A 19776-nucleotide genomic window follows, 5' to 3' on the forward strand; every position below is an offset into this window, starting at 1 on the left:
ACTGGTGCCTTTTATATAATCACGTTTGTGTCCCTAGCGACTCCAAATGAATATGTGGGATGTTGCACTCATCCTTAGCAGACCCCATAAAACAATTTGACCAAAACAAAACGTTTGAATAATAATCTTTGTCTTTGGGAAAAAAATTCGACCTTTGGACCACCGCCAGATATTATAACAGAAGACGATGGCATGTCTTTGGGGACAGAAGTGAACCTAGTGCGGTAAGCGAGGGATAACACATCCCCAGTTTCCCGCGCCTGAACTGCGAACACCGGGGAAAATGATGTAGAATTGGAGACCAAATGATGAGAAGAAAACGAACAGCTTGCAATTTGAGACTCGAGCGTTTCTAAGGAAGCGCGAATAAAGATAGATTTAATTGAAGGTTGGGGCAGCTGAGGGACACAGACAAGAAATATGTCTGAGACACTTAGAACAATATATCTGAACTGTCGTTATTTAATTTGTAAGTGATACCGGTTTGTGTTACTTTCACATTACTGGTTATTAGGAATCCAAAACAAACGGCTTAGAATGTTCTTCTTTTCTGTGATTGGTTTACTTCGAAAACAACAAGCTCTTGATTACAAGAATAATCACAGAAGGAAAGTCACAAGACTTTATTGTTCCCTGATTTCATAGAAATCGTCTAGCTTTTGACGAATAACATGGACATCAAAACGTTGTTTCGTAATCTGCGAGAAGAAGTGTCTTGTCCAGAGTGTACTAACATATACACAGATCCAAAACAACTTCCATGTCTCCACAGCTTTTGTCTGCAATGCTTAAAACAGTACAGAACAAACCGAATGTTTATCCGGCCGGATACAGTCAGATGCCCGAAGTGCCAAACTATTAGCGAAGTACCTAAAAGTGGTGATATGAAAGATTTTCCAACCAGTTTTCATCTTAACACCTTGATTGATGTGCTAGCAATTAGAGAATGTACCATCAGCCCGGTGAAATGTGGAAATTGCGACAAGAGCTGCCCGGAAAGTTCGTATTGTTTCCAGTGCGTTGCCTTTTATTGCCAAGAGTGCTTGGTCGCTCACAACATGTGGAAGAGCTACAGAGAGCACCGTGTTTTGGCGCTCAAAGACTTTCAAGGCAAGGACTATGAGGATGTGATGAGACGACCTGCCTTTTGTCGCAAGGAAGATCATAGCAACAAAGAGCTGGAGTACTTTTGCAAGAGATGTGAAATACCAGCTTGCCAACTTTGTGTCATAGTGGACCACGGAGGTCATAATAAGGAATCAATCAAGAAAGAAGCAGGAAGACAGAAGAGTGAGATGAAGTCATTGATTGAAAAGCAGAGACGCAATTTGCAAGCAAAAATGGAAGCCGTTAATCGACTTGATGAAGAAATCGCTAAACTGACGCAAAAAGGCGAAGACACGAAGAGGAACGTTCAAACATTTGTTGACGAACTCATTGCCATTATTGAGGCGAAAAAGGAAAAGATACTATCATCGGTGGAGAAAGAAACGAGCAAGTCGCTTGAACCTGCAACGAAGAGAAAAATCGAAATTCAACGTCAAATAGAAGTGATAAGATCTTCGCTGGAAACCGCTGATAAACTTTTAAATCGAAGTACAAACGCTGAAGTTGTTCAAATAAAACCTAAATCTATATGTGCCATCTTTAAAGAAGTTGATCAAAACGAGCCAATTGACCATGACACCAAAAGCCTTCCGGCTAATTTTATTTTCGAGAAAAATCAAATGCTGTTGGACACCGTCAAAACTGAAAAAATTGGAACTTATCAAGATATGCAATTTATCAGAGCAAATCAGTCTATTGCCGAAGGAAAAGGACTTGAGGAAGGAACTGTAAACTGTAAAGCAAAGTTTACACTGACTACAAGGAATGCCCATGGAGATCAGTGTTATAATGAACGTGACCATGTTACAGTAGAGATCCAAAATGAACGAAGATGGGAATGCGCGACGGATGTACGAATAAATGACTGCAAAGATGGAGTCTATCAGATCAGCTTTACTCCCGAAGAACAGGGAAGGTATGAAGTAACTGTAAAGGTAAACGGGGAACATGTTCGTAGAGAACCTTTTACCGTACTTGTAAAATCTTTTCAGCTCAAACCTGTTCTATCTTTCGGTGAAAAAGGTTCCGCTGTGGGAATGCTTAAAAATCCTATGGGGGTAGCGGTAAATTCCAAGGATGAGATCGCTGTAACTGATTGGTCCAACCACAGAATTCAAATCTTTGACAGTCACGGAACTTACATAAGATCCTTTGGTCGCAAGGGTAACAAAGCGGGGGAATTCGATTATCCACAAGGAATAGTATTCCATAACAATGGGAATATTTTCGTCGCGGATAGTTGTAATAATAGAATTCAGATCTTTAGCGGGGAGGGTAATTACGTAGGAAACTTTGGTAGTTTCGGAGGGTTTGAAGACGAACTCAAAAATCCTTGGGGTTTGTCTGTGGACAGTGACGGAAATATCATCGTTGCTGATAAAGAAAACAGTTTGATTAAAATCTTTTCTCCCAATGGAAACTTCCTTATGGAGATAGGTGGGCTGGGGTCTTTGAAATCTCCAAGGCACTGTATTCAGCATGATAAATATCTCATAGTCTCAGATAGTGGTGAACATTGTATCAAAGTTTTTGACAGGAATGGAAACTTTCTGTACAAGTTTGGAAAGAAAGGTACAGGGGACGGGGAGTTTGACAAACCCTGCTTTATGACAATGGACAAATCAGGACACTTGATGGTCTCTGATCAATGTAATCACAGAGTACAAGTATTTGAACCAAATGGTAAGTTTATTGGCAAGTTTGGAGGAAATGGTGGCAATTTAGGAGAGTTTAAAAATCCTGTGTCCCTTGCAATTTTAAGTAATTACCAAATTGTCGTATGTGAATGGAACAACCATCGTATTCAGATATTTGAATAAAAGTAACATAAATAGCAGATCAAGAGCAATATACCTTAGATTGACTCAAAGGTGTTGGCATGCCGGTTTAACTCAACGGTCAATAGTCGAGCATACGCAACGGGGTCAATTTTGGCAAACTGCGCGCCAATTACCTCTAAAAAGGAAAATATAAAAAATAATCGGCGTACCTCGACTTAGTCCTGCTGAATGACCATTAATATTCTTAATTCATCTTATCATTTGACGATTCTGTGGAAATCTTCTCCACTCTCTGCTGTTACAGTGGTCAGCGGTTAAATACGACCACTCTGCTCCTTGGCTTGAGTGGTTGTAAAACAGCAATGCTCTTACAGTTCTAATGCAAGATATGGGGCCACCATTTTAGCCACTTCTTTACCGTTTTAACGTTCCTGCATACGCAGACGTTTGACCGCTGAGTTTGTCGGTTTGCATAGAGGACTTTCTTAAAATATTTATTGATAAATTACGCAGTAGATACGTCATATAATGTTTTGATATGAACTATGACGTCTCGTTTATTAATTTTTTGGCCCATTTACTTGGGATGGATCCCTTACCCGAAGCGGACCCAGAAATGTTTGATAGGGGGGTGGGAGGTGGGGCGCAATCTTTGTAGGGAAGGTGGGGGTCCAAACCTTGTTTCAAAAACACAGTTTCTTATTATCTATGATAGATTGTAAATAAGCTAGGAGGTAGGTCGTAGTTTTTGATACATTAGTTGGGTAGTTACATGTGATCCTGTTGTTAGAGTTATTTTGGTCTCAGACAGGTATTAGAAATACCAACAAGGCTGATGAGGTGGGAGGGAGGGCTGGACCCCCTAGACCCCTCCCCCCTGCATTCTCCACTGATTTTGTCATGAGCAGGGGAAGAGAAAACATCTTCAAAATTTGTCCTGTGTCGTTTATCAGTAGTCCGTGAAGGTTGCTTTAAATTTATTCCAAAAATATTTTGCATTTGATTAGGGAAGGTACGTTTTTTATTGGGGGGGGTGGGGGGGGTGGGCCGGGGTATTTTAGAAATTTTTTGCCAAGAAAGTCGTGGCCTCCCATTTTCCAGATTGGATTTATGCATGACCCTTCATAAATGCCTAAACAAAAGGATCTGACCCTCCACCCACCTCTTCCAAGACAAAAATGACCGGAAGTGTTGCTCACATAACCATGTCTGCGCGCAAAGCAGTTAATTGCGTGGCGTTGCACGGTGAAAACTTGAAAATGGGCAAGGATGTGGGAGGAATAGAAAGAAGGAAATGCGCTTGTGGAGAATGCGAGGATTTCATGAGGTCAGATGGTAGGCCTAGCCACAAGTTGCTGACGAATCCCAAAAAAGTTGCCGATAAAAGTGTCTAAAAGTTGCCAAAAAGTTGCCGAAAAGTTGCCGAATTTCCAAAAGTTGCCGAAAAGTTGCCGAACTTTTTCTGCTTTTCGTACCTTTTTTTGGTGTTAAAAGATTAAAAATTCGCACATTGCTTCTTATCAAAACTTTATTTGTCAAAGTCCAATGATAATATCAGAGGTTCTTTCCACTGTAATTGTCCGCCATCTTGAAAAACGTGCAACGTGGTACTGCTGACCTCGTGATTAGGCATCACAAAAATCAACCCATGGAGGGGGTCCTAATTGTTGTATTTTAGAATTAATTGAATAAATATCTATCGAAAACTGACCAATGTGGCTCAAAACGTGAAGATAGTGGCTTCAGAGAACCTCAAAAAGCCCAAAGTTGCCGAAAATTCTAAAAGTTGCCAAAATTCTAAAAAGTTGCCGAAAATCTCAAAAGTTGCCGAAAAGTTGCCGACCAACTCGTGGCTAAGCCTATCAGATGGAGTAGCTCAAGTAACGAATCGTCACCGGACACTAATTTTATACCAGAGCCCCGCGCGGAAACATTACCGACGTCAAAATATGGACGAAAGCGGGCACGGGTCGAGAGAGACAATTTACGTTAGTTGGGACAAGATAGTTTTTTGACATAATATTTCGACATCTGTTTAAAATGATGTAGATTGATTTAGACTGGTAGCTTTGCTTGTATATATAAGTTTTAGGTTTTTATACACTTCGCGTGTTTGGTAACAAATAATTAAAAGTCAACTAACTGACATGGAGTAGTTTTTTTCTTGCCAAAAAAAAAAACTATGACCCTCCCCCGACTGCGTATCAAACAGGTTTGACCCTCCCCAATTTGTAAAATATTTACTAATGACCCTCCCCTCCGAAGCCGCGGCCCACCCCCCCCCCCAAATAAAAAACGTACCTTCCCTTACATGAAAAGCATCGGAGAGCTAGCTTTTAATTTGGATGAGGAACCTTAAGGTCTACGTTCAGTGCTTATAATCCTCTACTACTGAATTTGAAATTTTTGTAACAAAACTACAAGTCGATAACAGCTATTTAGGACTACATGGAATTTATATGCTGTACGTAAGCCATTGAAATGTGAGAAGCTGATAATTCAGAAGGATGCCTTTGACATCAAATGACACAGAACTTGGGAAGAAGTTTTGACTTTGTTCAAGGCTAATAGGCCGCTGTTATGAAAATCTTGGCACCCAATTTGATGAATTTGTGCTACTAGTACTTCAGCACAAACTTGTAATCAAGCTCATTTCTACATAATAAGAGTAGTTTAACAACTACAGGGGGTATCTTGTTCAATACTTACTTTACAGTATATTTTGAAAATAACTTTAGATTGGTGTAGTCTACTGGATATAGGAACAGTTTTCAACGGAGTGTCGAAAGTAATCCGACTTTGCATTGGTTTTGCTGTACTCCGCTCTGCGATTGGTCCAGAAACTCGCGCCACTCTCTCAACCAATCAGGTGAAAAACAATGACCTATTGCGACTTAGACGGTCCCCTTTTCCCACGCTTTACCAGATCGCCCGTGTTTTCCCTTGCTTAAGGCAGTTTGGCTGTTTTTATTTTGAGTTCTCATTGTCTCTTAAAGGTACTTTCGTTCCTTCTGAATAGCCGTTGTGATTACTTTAGTTTTGTTTTACGACACTTAATCGGAAAGCTATCTATGCAGCAAGATGTATTTTACGAGTTGAGTTTTACAGTTTCCTTTGCTTTAGAATAACGCTGAGCTAGTTGAGTGGGGGAGGATTATATACTTTCAAAGTGTTAGAACTATATATTTCACGAGACTACCGAGTAACGAGGCTCTTGTAGCTTACTTAGAAGTAAGTGTATGAAAATGGATGCACAACGAGTGAGTAACTTACCCACCCCACCATCACTGCACAATGAAGTCATTGAGCGCAGAGCAATCTTTATTCACAATACGCCGGTAAACTAGAAATATCTCAGTGAAGTATTTTTTTTGGCTTGGAAAAAAGAGGAATTGATTACTTTGAGTTTTCGAGTCAATTGTTCTTAATTAAAAAGGAGAAACTCCTGTGGAACAGATTACGGCTGCAATTAATAACAGTAGTGGTGAAAAGGGCAGCCTTTTACTGGTAACTAGTTTCGGCCATTACCTGCTTGACCCTCTTGTGCGGAGGGGTTAGGGGTAAGGGGTAAGGAACTTCCTTAAGTTTTGTAAACCGGAAGTGCTCTTGGAAGGATCTCTAGCTTCTGAAGGCTTTGATCTCAAACATCTGTGGTACTCTATTCCTAAGAGTTTGATCAAGTTGGTGGCCTGTGGCAGACAGGCCCTTTCAGAGCACAGCCTTGGTTGTATAGCTCTAGTTTGAAGTGTATTCCTGTACTTTTTCATCAAAGAATCTGTCAGCTTTTGAATTAATAAAGCAGTTGAAATGTTAAAATGTGGTCCATTCAGTGTATAACAATATTACCTGATGTTTTTCTTAGAGCGATCAACGAAAGAAAGTTCTATCCTTTACTTTTTCGCTCTTTTCTTCTCTTCTCCTCGTACTCTGAGCAGATTGCAGATTTTGCCGAACCAATAGGCGTAAGAAATGGGGAGGACTTGCTCGTGAAAACGACCGCCTTACTATAATTTTGAAATTTATTTAGTCAATTGAAAACACCCAAGGTTTTCTAACCCAAAATCAACGGTGAGTCTGGATTTAGGCTCCAGTGTCTTTCTTAGAATTAAATTTCTGTCACTAACGAGTCGGAATGAGTATATGGGATGTATATCTTAGAGATCTGAACAGCTACAGTCATACTTAGGACCCCGGATAAAACCCAACCAAAACAAAACGTTGGTAAACTCTGAATATTTGCGCATATGCTCACAAGGATTTTACCTTCACTGGTGCGCATTATCATCTCAATAGGTAATGTGTGTGTGTGGGTTTTTTTTTTTTTTTCGGGTGCTTTCTTTGCAACGATAACTTTTATACTTTTTTTTCAATTAGGTGAATCAAACTGTTTAAAACGTTAAGTTTGTTAAATAGCCTACATGGGTGATTAATGAAGGATATTATTAAGAAAAATATTAGAAATCTGTAAATTTAATACTAACGAAACAACTTTTCAAGGACACGAGCACCAATACCTTGAAAGACTTATTCACTTATTCGGGTTCTCAAATGAAAGGGGAGGGGATCGGGGAATGGAATAAAAAGATGGCCCTTGAACTGACCCTCCCTTCCCCCAACAAAAAAAACCAACACTGATTGAGGGTAGGGGGTGGCTGGACAAAGGCTGGAAATATGTCAGCGACAGTTGAATAGCAAACTATGTCTAAAGTTTCGTTTTTATTTTATCATTGTATGAGTTATATCATGGTCAACCGGTTTGTGTTATTTTCACATTTCTGGGAATTAGGAATCCGATACAAACGACTTAAACGTTTTTCTTATCTGTGATTGGTCTAAACAACGAAAAATATTATCATAACAAGCTTTTGATTCTAAGAATAGCTGAAAAGGGTAAGTTACAAGACTTCATTGTTTCAAATTGATTTCTGAGAAATCGTTCAGCTTTGCTCGCTCGCTTTTCACCGAAACATGGACATCAAAGCTTTGCTTTATAATCTTAGGGAAGAAGTGTGTTGTTCAGTATGTACTAATATATACACGGATCCAAAACAGCTCCCATGTCTTCACAGTTTCTGTCTGCAATGCTTGAAACAGTGGCACAGAACAAGCCATGGCCGAGACACAGTCAGATGCCCGAAGTGTCAAGCTCTTGGCAGAGTGCCTGAAAGTGGCGATCTAAACGATCTTCCCACCAGTTTTTATCTGAACGGCTTGATTGATGTGCTGGCCATTAGAGAATGTAAAACCAGCCAAGTGAAATGTGGAAATTGCGACAAGACAAGCTCGGAAAGTTCGTATTGTTTCCAGTGCTGTGCGTTTTATTGCCAAGAGTGCGTAATCGGACACAACATGTGGAAGAGCTACAGAGATCACCGTATTCTGGCGCTCAAAGCCTTTCAAGACAAGGACTATGAGGATGTGATGAAACGACCTGCCTTTTGTCCTAAAAAAGATCATAACAAAGAAGAGCTGAAGTACTTTTGTAAGAGTTGTGAAATGCCAGCTTGCCAGGTTTGTTCCACATTGGACCACGGCGGTCATAACATGAAATTAATCAAAGAAGAAGCAGAAATACAGAGGACTGAGATGATGGCGTTGGTTGAAAAACAGAGACGCAATTTACAAGCAAAGATGGAAGCCGTTAATCGACTTGATGATGAAGTCGCCAAACTGATGCAACAAGGCGAAGACATTATAAGAAACGTTGAGACATTTGTTGACAGTCTTATGGCCGTTATTGAGGCCAAAAAGCAGAATATATTATCATCGGTAGAGAAAGAAACGAGCACGTCGCTTGAACTCGTGACGGAGCGAAAAACCGAAATTCAGACTCAAATAACGGCGATAGAATCATCCCTAAAAAACGCTGATAAGCTATTAAGTCGTAGTACAAACGTTGAAATTGTTCAACTAAAAAAATCATTATACGCCATATTTGAACAAGTTGATCAAACCGAGCCAATTGAGCGTGACATCAGAAGCCTTCCGGCTTGTTTCGCTTTCGAGGAAAATCAAAAGCTGTTGGACACCGTCAAAGTTGAACAAATCGGAACTTTGCAAAGTTTGCAACAAACAAAAGCAAGTCAGTCTATTGCCGAAGGCAGAGGACTTGAGGAAGGGTTTATGAATCGTCAAGCAAAATTTACATTGACTACATTGAACGCTTGTGGGAAACGGTCTTATAACGAACGTGACAATTTTACTGTGGAAATCAGAGATGAACGAGGACGAGAGTGTGCGGCGGGATTACAAATAAATGACTGTAGAGATGGACTCTATCAGATCAGCTTTACTCCAAAGGAACAGGGAAGATGTAAAGTGAGTGTAAAGGTAAACGGGGAACATGTTTGCAACAGTCCTTTTACCGTACAAGTAAAACCATTTCAGTTTAAACCTGTTTTATCTTTCGGTGTAGAAGGTTCGTCTGTGGGAATGTTTACACTTCCTTTGGCGGTAGCAGTGAATGCTAAGGACGAGATAGCTGTAACTGATTATGGCAACAACAGAATTCAAATCTTTAACAGTGACGGAAATTATGTAAGATCCTTTGGTCGTAAGGGAAGCAAAACGGGAGAACTTGAGCGTCCTAAGGGAATAGTATTTCATAATAATGGGGATATTTTCGTTGCGAACGGTGGGAATCATAGAATTGAGATCTTCACTGTAGAGGGTAAGTACGTTGGAAGCTTTGGTGAGTATGGTAACCTTGATCATCAACTTAATAGTCCTTGGGGTTTATCTGTAGACAGCGACGGAAATATCATCGTTACTGATGAAGGAAACAGTTTAATAAAAATCTTTTCTCCCGATGGAAAGTTCCTTATGAAGATAGGCGGTCAGAGTTCTTTGAAATTTCCTATGCACTGTATTCAGTATGATAGATATCTTATGGTGACAGACAGTGATGAACATTGTATCAAAGTTTTTGACAGAAATGGAAACTTTCAGTATAAGTTTGGAAAGAAAGGTACAGGTGACGGGGAGTTTGACTCTCCTTCTTTTATGTCAATGAACAAATCAGGACACCTGATGGTCTGTGAAGAATGTAATCATAGAGTACAAGTATTTGAAACAAACGGTAAGTTTCTTGGCAAGTTTGGAACAAGGGGTAGGAATTTGGGAGAGTTTCAAGATCCTATATCCCTTGCAATTTTAAGCAACGACCGAATTGCTGTTTGTTGTTCTCGCAACCATCGTGTTCAAATATTTGAGTGAAAGAATCATCAATATCGGCTCAGGATAAATAAGCGTCATAAGCCTACAATAACATTCAACAATTGGTTTGTTGGTTAAACTCAATGGTCAATAGTCAGCATGGGCAAGACGATCTATTTCGGCCAGCTGCATTCCCCATTAAAGGAAAACAAGAAAAATAATCGGCGTCATATAAAAATTACAAAAAGATTTGAAACTTTCCTAGAAATCTGTAAACAGAAACATAAACAAGGAAAAGGAGACTTGGTGGTTGTTTTTCAACTGTAAAACAACGTGGCTCTGACCGCCTGAAAGCAAGATATAAGGACGCCATTAATTTTTAAACGCTTCTTTGTTATTTCAATGTTCACGCACGCGCAGACGTTTGACCGCTGCGTCTGCCAGTTTGTATAGGAGACTTTCTTCAAATATCCGTTGGTAACTTACGCAGCAGATACGTCATTTATAATCAACTATGACGTCACATCTCTCTAGGATGGCGCTTGGTGAGTTTTATGTCCATTTACTTGGGTTGGATCCAAAAATTTCCGAGGCGGATCCAAAAATTTTTGGTAAGGGGATGGGGGGTGGCGTGCAATCTTTATAGGAGGGTGGGGTCCAACCCTTGTTTCAGAAACATAGAATTTAATTTTTTTTACCATAGATTTAAATAAGCTAAGAAGTAAGTAGTTCAATATACATATTTCTGATACTATAAATTAGTAAGGGGGGGGAGGGGGGGGAGGCTGGGCCCAGTGAACCCTCCCCCTGGATCCTTCACTGATTTTGTTATGATCAGGATGAGAAAAAAGTTCCAAAAGTTGTCTTGTGACGTTGAACAGTAGTCTCTGAAAGATTGCTTCAAATTTATTTTTAAAAAGTAATTCATAAGAGTTATTTTTCAGATATGTAAGCTGAATAGTTATATGCGATTCTGTCGTTCGAACGATTTTAGTTTCAGACAAGTAGTTACCCACAGGTCTGAGGAAGTTGGGGGGGGAAAGGAAACCCAACCCCGTGGGCCCTCCCCCGGTTTTTCATCATTGATTTTGTTATGATCAGGGAAAGAGAAGCAAGGTTTAAAAAGTGGTCATGTGACGTTGATCAGTAGTTCATAGTGGGTTGCGTCGAATATATTCCAAAATTATTTTTCATTTAATAAGACTAAGAACATCAGAAATTCAGGCTTTGATGTGGATAAATAGACCTGAAGTTCAATGTTTATAATTTTCTGTAATCAATTTTGAAATTTTTGTAGCAAAACCGATGGTCGATAATAAACCAGTAAAATGTGATGCCTCATCAGCACAAACTTGTTATCAGACTCGTTGGTACATAATAAGACTAGTATAGTAACTACAGAGCGTATCTTGTTCAGTACTTAATTCACAGCACATTTTGAAATTAACTTTAGATTGTTGTAGTAAAGTAGATATAAGAACAATTTTCAATCAAGTGTCGAAAAAAATCCGACTTTGCATTGGTTTTGCTTTACTCCACTCTGAGATTGGTCCAGAAACTCGCGCCACTCTCTCAATCAATCAGGTACGAAACAATGACCAATCGCGACTTGGTCGCCCGCGTTTTTCCGCACTTTAGGCAGTTTGGGTTTTTTTACATTGAGCTCTCATTGGCTCTTAAAGGTATCTTCCTTTCTTCTGATTGACTATTGGGATTACTTTGGTATTGGTTCACGACACTTAAATCGAAAAGAGCTCTTTGCATCGATGACGTAATTTATGAGCTGAATTTTACATTTACCTTTGTTAACTTGGGAGAACTCGCCTCTGTAAATGACAGTACACTTTCAAAGTGTTAAACCTATTAATTTGATGAGAACACTTGGTGTTTCAAATCTGAGATGAATACCGAGGTCATTGTGGAAGTAAATCTCGGAAAAATTATTGCATAAGCAGTGAGTACCTTACCCACCCCACCGTCATTGCACAATGAGGTCATTGAGCACAGAGCAATCTTTATTCACAATACACAAGCTTAGGTGAACTCGAAATATTTCAGTGAGGTATTTCTTTCGCGTGGAAAAAGATATGTTATTATTGATTTTCGAGTCGATAGCTCTTAATTAAAATCTAAAGGAAAAAACCTGTAGAACAGGTTACGCCTGCAATGAATAACAGCTATGGTGTTGAGAGCATATTTCTACTGTTTCCTAGTTTCATTCATTGCTTGCATGACTTTCTTGTGTGGGAGGGGGGAGGGGTAACGAACACTTTTAACTTTTGTTGACCGGAAGTGCTCTTCGAAGGATCTTTGGCTGCCTGAAAGCTCGGATCTCAAATATCTGTGGTACTCTACTCCTAAACAGTTTGATAAGCAGTCAGACTCTTTCAGAGCATAGTCTTGTTTGTATAGCTCTAGTTTGCAGTGTCTTTCTGTACTTTTTAATCAAATAGTCTGTCAGCTTTTGAATAAAGCAGTTGAAATTATAAAATGTGTTCCATTCAGTGTATAACAATATTATTTGATATTTTGCTTTGAGCGAATCATTAAAGAAAGTTCTATCCTTTACTTTTTCTCTCTTTTTCGTCTTTTCCTCGTACTCTTGGCAGATTGCAGATTTTGCCACATCGATAGGCGCGAGGAATGGAGAGGACTTGCTTTTGACAATAACAGCCTTACTCTTCAATTTCAAATTTATTTATTCATTTGAAAACACCCAAGGTTTTCTAACCTAAATTCAATGGTGCGTCTGGCTTGAGGCTCCAACGCCTTTCTTAGAAATAAGCCTGTCACTAAAGAGTCCAAATGAGTATATGGGATGTATGTCTTCTAAATCTGAACAGCTACACTCATACCTAGGACCCTGAAAAGAAAAAAAACCCAACCAAAACAAAACGTTGGTAAACTCTGAATATTTGCGCATGCGCATACGCTCACAAGGATTTTACCTTCACTGGTTCGTATTATCATCTCAATAGGCACTGCGTTTTTTCTATTTCGGGTGCTTTCTTTGCAATGACAACTCTTGGTTTTTCTTTTTTAGTTTGGTGAATCAAACCGTTTAAAACGTGACGTTTCTTAAGTAGTCTACATATATGACTAATGAACGATATTATTGAGAAAAATATCAGAAATCGGAAAATTTAAAACTAAAAAAACTCTTCAAGGACATGAGCACCTATAATTTGAGAGACAACCGAATTAAACATTTTTCTTTTCTGTGATTGGTCTAGACAACAAAACATATTATCATAACAAGCTTTAGATTCTAAGAATGGCTGAAGAAGGAATATCACAAAACTGTATTGTTTCAAATTGATTTCTGAGAAATCGTTCTTTAAGGATGGGCCGATACGGTTTTTCGAATCGATACGATACCGAGTACGATGTTCACTTTTTTTCTTCGATATCGATACCGATACCGATACTGTGACGTCAATGAAATAAGTAGTGAGTCACGTGATCTGATTAACCAAATGAAGGCAGTCTTGCATGGTTTTCTGTTCAATTCTCTACCGTAGCATCAACAAGACAGTCAAACAAGTCAAACTTTCAATCTATTGGGACTCACATGTAATTTTCCCGAGGAAATGAAGAAGACCGCAATAGTCCAATCTTTCTACTTACTATATTAAGCAATTTGCAACTTTCACTATATAGCATTCATGATCATAAGGCGTACAATGAAAGGTTATCAGTCACTGCACTGGTCGCTGATAATCACCAACCACGGGTTCCCGATTTATTATGGATCCTGTGCTTCAATACTCGATACATCAGAGACTCCCTTGCATACAGGAACATATAGAGATGCCATACTTTAGAACTATTTAACCTTTCTCAGTTCTTTTCTCGCTCGAGGTTTTTCTTTAGTAAAGGTCACCTGCAGTATCGAAAGAATCAATACTCTTCACTAGTATCGATATTTTTTCGATCGGACCTCGGTATCGCTGGTATCGAATATTTGGTAGCAGTATCGGCCCATCCTTATCGTTCAGCTTTGCTCGCTCGCTTTTCATCGAGAACATGGACATCAAAGCGTTGCTACATAATCTTAGGGAAGAAGTGTCTTGCTCAGTGTGTACTAATGTATACAGGGATCCAAAACAACTCCCATGTCTTCACAGTTTCTGTCTGCAATGCTTGAAACAGTGGCACAGAATAAGCCATGGCCGAGACACAATCAGATGCCCGAAGTGCCAAGCTCTTAGCAGAGTGCCTGTAAGTGGCGATTTGAACGATCTTCCCACCAGTTTTTATCTGAACGGCTTAATTGATGTGCTGGCAATTAAAGAATGTAAAACCAACCAGGTGAAATGTGTAAACTGCGACAATACAAGCTCGGAAAGTTTTTATTGTTTCCAGTGCTGTGTATTTTATTGCCAAGAGTGCGTAATTGGACACAACATGTGGAAGAGTTACAGAGATCATCGTGTTCTGGCGCTCAAAGCCTTTCAAGACGAGGACTATGAGGAGATAATGAAACGACCTGCCTTTTGTCCTAAGAAAGATCACGACAAAGAAGAGCTGAAGTACTTTTGCAAGAGTTGTGAAATGCTAGCTTGCCAGGTTTGTTCCATATTGGACCACGGAGCTCATAACATGAAATTAATCAAAGAAGAAGCCGAAATACACAGGACTGAGATGAAGTCGTTGGTTGAAATGCAGAGACGCAATTTAAAAGCAAAGATGGAAGCCGTCAATCGACTTGATGATGAAGTCGCCAGACTGATGCAACAAGGCGAAGACATTATAAGAAACGTTGAAATATTTGTTGACAATCTCGTGGCCGTTATTGAGGCCAAAAAGCAGAATATACTATCATCGGTAGAAAAAGAAACGAGCACGTCGCTTGAACTTATAACGGAGCGAAAAACCGAAGTTCAGACTCAAATAAAAGCGATAGAATCGTCCCTAAAAATCGCTGATAAGCTTTTAAGTCGTAGCACAAACGCTGAAATCGTTCAACTAAAGAAATCGTTAGACGCCATATTTGAACGAGTTGATCAAACCGAGCCAGTTGACTGTGACACCAGAAGCCTTTCGGCTGGTTTCGTTTTCGAGAAAAATCAAAAGCTGTTGGACACCGTCAAAGTTGAACAAATCGGAACTTTGCAAAGTTTGCAACGGACAAAAGCAAGTCAGTCTATTGCCGAAGGCAGAGGACTTGAGGAAGGGTTTATGAATCGTCAAGCAAAATTTACATTGACTTCAAGGAACGCTTGTGGAAAACAGTTTTACAACGAGCGTGACCACGTTACGGTGGAGATCAGAGATGAACAAGGACGAGAATGTGCGGCGGGATTACGAATAAATGACTTTAGAGATGGACTCTATCAGATCAGCTTTACTCCAAAGGAACAGGGAAGATGTAAAGTGAAGGTAAAGGTAAACGGGGAACATGTTTGCAGCAGTCCTTTTACCGTACAAGTAAAACCATTTCAGTTTAGACCTGTTTTATCTTTCGGTGTAGGAGGTTCGTCTATAGGAATGTTTAGACATCCTTGGGCGGTAGCAGTGAATGCTAAGGACGAGATAGCTGTAACTGATTTTAGCAACAACAGAATTCAAATCTTTAACAGTGACGGAAATTACATAAGATCTTTTGGGTGCCAGGGTAGCAACCAGGAAGAATTTATACAACTTATGGGAATAGCCTTTCATAATAATGGGAATATTTTCGTCGCAAACAGTTTGAATCATAGAATTGAGATCGTCACTGTGGAGGGTAAGTACGTTGGAAGCTTTGGTGAGTCTGGTAACCTTGATCATCAACTTAATAGTCCTTGGGGTTTATCTGTAGACAGTGACGGAAATATCATCGTTACTGACAGAGGAAACAGTTTAATTAAAATCTTTTCTCACGATGGAAAGTTCCTTATGAAGACAGGTGGTCAGGGTTTTTCTAAATTTCTTAGGCACTGTATTCAGTATGATAGATATCTCATAGTGTCCGACAGTGGTGAACATTGTATCAAAGTATTTGACAGAAATGGAAACTTTCAGTATAAGTTTGGAAAGAAGGGTATCGGTGACGGGGAGTTTTACAATCCTGGTTTTATGTCAGTGAACAAATCAGGACACCTGATGGTTTGTGATGAATGTAATCATAGAGTACAAGTATTTGAACCAAATGGTAAGTTTATTGGCAAGTTTGGTACAAAGGGCAGCAATTTGGGAGAGTTTCAAAGTCCTCTGTCACTTGCAATTTTAAGCAACGACCGAATTGCTGTTTGTGACACAAATAACCATCGTGTTCAAATGTTTGAGTGAAAGAAAAATCAAAATCAGGTCAAGTCAAATAAGCCGTCAGTGCGCTGGACTCTGGGTCAAACGGCCCGGGTTCAAGTCCTGGCTGGGGCTTAACGTTGTGTCCTTAAGCAAGACACTTCACTCACATTGTTTCGTCTTCTCGGATAGGACGTACAGCAGAAGGTCCCGTCTCTTAAAGGGTAAGGGGTAAAAGACGTTAATTTCCCACGCGCGAGATTACTGTGTGCTGGATGTCCTTCCCTGGGGTGGGTTGAGTGGGAAAACAGCAGGTCCACATCAGCTTATACAGTTGCCAATAAATTCAATCTGCTTGAACAAATAAACACGATGATGATGATGATGATGATGATGATGATCAATAGTCAAGGATAGGTACGGCGATCCATTTTGGCCAGCTGCGCGCCAATTCCTCATGAAAGGAAAACATAAAAAACAATCGGCGTCATGTAAAAGTACAAAATAATTTGAAGCTTCCATAGACATCTGTGTATAGAAACATAAGCAAGGAAAAGGAGACTTAAAAAGTCTGCTAAAAAAAACAAACAAAAACAAAACAACAAAAGTAAGGAAAAGGAAAACTTTGGTTTTAACTCAAAGGTTATTCAATTATTGGTATTTTGTCGACTTACCGAAACGTTACACGACTTTGAAACACTGTGACTTTCTTGCTTGTATGCAAGGAGCAGAAGAATCTTAGGTAGATGCTTTCGTAACTTAGTCTACCCTACAACTGTAACTCGACTCGGTCCTGCTGACTGACCATTAATAGTCCTAATACATCCTATCACTTGACACGTCTGTTCGAATCTTCTCCACTCTCTGCCGACCCGTTGGTTAGTGGTTTAAATACGGCGTTGTTTCAGAAACACAGGGTCCAGTTGTTCGATGGTCGTTTAGCGCTAACCCAAGGTTAAATTTCAATCGGGGTTTCTTTATGCCTTTGTGCAAGAGCCTTTTCGGGATCATGAATTTCGCCATTATTTTTAGAGCATCCAATCATTAAATTCTAGAAAAAAAAAATTAATTCTACTGAATTTTTTTTAAGTCTGTCAGATCTGATCAGATTTCACACTAACCCTGGGTTATCTTAACCCAGCTTTGAACAACCAGGCCCCGAAAATTTATTTTTTACAATAGATTTTAAATAAATTAGAAAATAATCTATTGTTTTTGATACATTAGTTAAGTAGTAATATGTGATCCTGTTGTTGAATCATTTTGGTTTTAGACAAGTAGTAGAAATACCCACAGGTCTGATGAGGTGAGGAGGTGGGGGGGGGGGGGGGAAGGGCCGGACCCCTGAACCCTCCCCCCTGGATCCTCCACCGATTTCGTTGTGTTCAGGGTAAGAGAATTTAAAGTTTCAAAATTTTTCTTGTGACGTTGATCATATGTCCCTGAAGGGTTCCTTTAAATTTATTCCAAAAATTATTTTGCATTTAATTATGTGAAGAGAACCGGAGAGCTAGCCTTTAATTTGGATGAGGAACCTTAAGTTCTACGTTCAGTGCTTATAATCCTCTGTTATTAATATTGAAATTTTTGTAGCATAACTACAAATCAATGATAATTATTTAGGACTACATGTAATTTATATGCTCTCTGTAAGCCATTGAAATGTGAGAAGCGGATAGTTCAGAAGTTGCCTCTGACATCAAATGACACAGAACTTGGGAAGAAGTTTTGACTTTATTCGAGGCTAATACGCTGTTGTGAAAATTCTGGTATCTAATTTGAAAAATTTGTGCTACTTCAGCACAAGCTTGCAATCAAGCTCATTTAATAAGAGTAGTTTAACAACTACAGGGGGTTTCTTGTTCAGTATTTACAGTACATTTTGAAAATAACTTAAGTTTGGCGTAGTCTACTGGATATAGGAACAATTTTCAACTGAGTGTCGAAAGTAATCGGACTTTACATTGGTTTTACTTTACTCCGCTCTGTGATTGGTCCAGAAACTCGCGTCACTCTCTCAACCAATCAGGTGCGGAACAATGACCAATCGCGACTTGGACGCCCGCGTTTTCCCGCCCTTTAGGCAGTTTGGTTGTTTCTACTTTGAGTTCTCATTGGCTCTTATAGGTATTTTCGTTCCTTCTGAATGGCCATTGTTATTACTTCAGTTTTGTTTTATGACACTTAATCGAAAAGCTATCTATGCAGCAATGATGTATTTTACGAGTTAAATTTACATTTTTCTTTGCTTTAGAATAACGCTGAGTTAGTTGAGGGGGAAGGACTCACTTCTGTAAATGACGGTATACTTTCAAAGTGTTATAACTATAAATTTGACGAGACTACCGACTAACGAGGCTATTGTGGCTTACTTAGAAGTAAGTCTATGAAAATTGATGCAACGCGAGTGAGTACCTTACCCACCCCACCTTCACTGTACAAGAGGTCATTGAGCGCAGAGCAATCTTTATCCACAAAACGCCGTGCCAGTGAACTAAAAATATCTCAGTGAGGTATTTTTTTAGCGTTGAAAAAAGAGGAATTGATTACCTTGAGTTTTGGAGTCAATTGTTCTTAATTAAAAGGGAGAAAATCCTGTGGAACAGATTATGGCTGCAATCGATAACGGCAATGGTGATAAGGGCACCTTGTAACTGATAACTAGTTTCGGTCATTACCTGCTTGACCCTCTTTCTTGCGGAGGGGGGAAGGGTAAGGAACTTCCTTAAGTTTTGTAAAGCGGATGTGCTCTTGGAAGGATCTCTAACTGTCTGTAGGCTCTATCTCAAACATCTGTGGTACTCTGTTCCTAAATAGTTTGATAAAATTGGTGGCCTGTGGCAGCCAGGCCCTTTTAAAGCACAGCCTTGGTTGTATAGCTCTAGCCTGTACTTTTTAATCAAATAATCTGTCAGCTTTTGAATAACGCAGTTGAAATTTTAAAATGTGGGCCATTCAGCGTGTGACAATTTTACTTGATGATTTTCTTAGAGCGATCAATAAAAGAAAGTTCTATCCTTTGTTTATTAACCAATACGCACGAGGAATGGGGCGGACCTGCTTTTGAAAATGACCGCCCCAGTCTTCACTTTTGAAATTTGTTTTGTCAATTGAAAACACCCAAGGTTTTCTAATCTAAAATCAACAATGAGTCTGTTTGGAAGCCACGGTCCCTTTCCTAGAAATAAGTGTCTGTCATTAAAGAGTCTAAATGAGTATATGGGATGTATATCTTTTAAATCTGAACAGCTAACGTTTGTAAACTATGAATATTTGTACATATTTCTACAGGGATTTTACATTCGGTGGTGCGCATTATCACCTGTATAGGCTCTGCCTTTATCTATTTTGGATGTATTCTTTGCTATAATAACTTTTATGTTATTCTTAGTTCGATGAATCAAACCATTACAGATGTTAATTTAGTAAATTTGAGACATATTTTTTATCGTGAGATGCGTTGTGGTTTACCATTGTGGTAAACGACACTTTCTCAAAAGAAAAA

At 39.4% G+C, this 19776-nt stretch overlaps 3 protein-coding genes across 3 annotated transcripts; all 3 read left to right on the forward strand.

The window, feature by feature from the left end:
• Nucleotides 1-463: 463 nt before the first annotated feature.
• LOC111325712 (E3 ubiquitin-protein ligase TRIM45) lies at nt 464-6704 on the forward strand. Its single transcript, XM_088744988.1, has one exon. The coding sequence runs from the start codon at nt 672-674 to the stop codon at nt 2925-2927; it is 2256 nt and encodes a 751-aa protein (XP_088601114.1). The 5' UTR covers nt 464-671; the 3' UTR covers nt 2928-6704.
• Nucleotides 6705-7757: 1053 nt separating this feature from the next.
• Nucleotides 7758-12534, forward strand: LOC148716958 (E3 ubiquitin-protein ligase TRIM71-like). Its single transcript, XM_088746043.1, has one exon. The coding sequence runs from the start codon at nt 7857-7859 to the stop codon at nt 10101-10103; it is 2247 nt and encodes a 748-aa protein (XP_088602169.1). The 5' UTR covers nt 7758-7856; the 3' UTR covers nt 10104-12534.
• A 508-nt stretch (nt 12535-13042) lies between these two features.
• LOC111325723 (E3 ubiquitin-protein ligase TRIM45) lies at nt 13043-19701 on the forward strand. Its single transcript, XM_088746044.1, has one exon. The coding sequence runs from the start codon at nt 14070-14072 to the stop codon at nt 16314-16316; it is 2247 nt and encodes a 748-aa protein (XP_088602170.1). The 5' UTR covers nt 13043-14069; the 3' UTR covers nt 16317-19701.
• Nucleotides 19702-19776: the final 75 nt, after the last annotated feature.

The sequence above is a fragment of the Stylophora pistillata genome, chromosome 14 (assembly GCF_964205215.1).
Source record: "Stylophora pistillata chromosome 14, jaStyPist1.2, whole genome shotgun sequence".
NCBI classification, from domain to species: Eukaryota; Metazoa; Cnidaria; class Anthozoa; order Scleractinia; family Pocilloporidae; genus Stylophora; species Stylophora pistillata.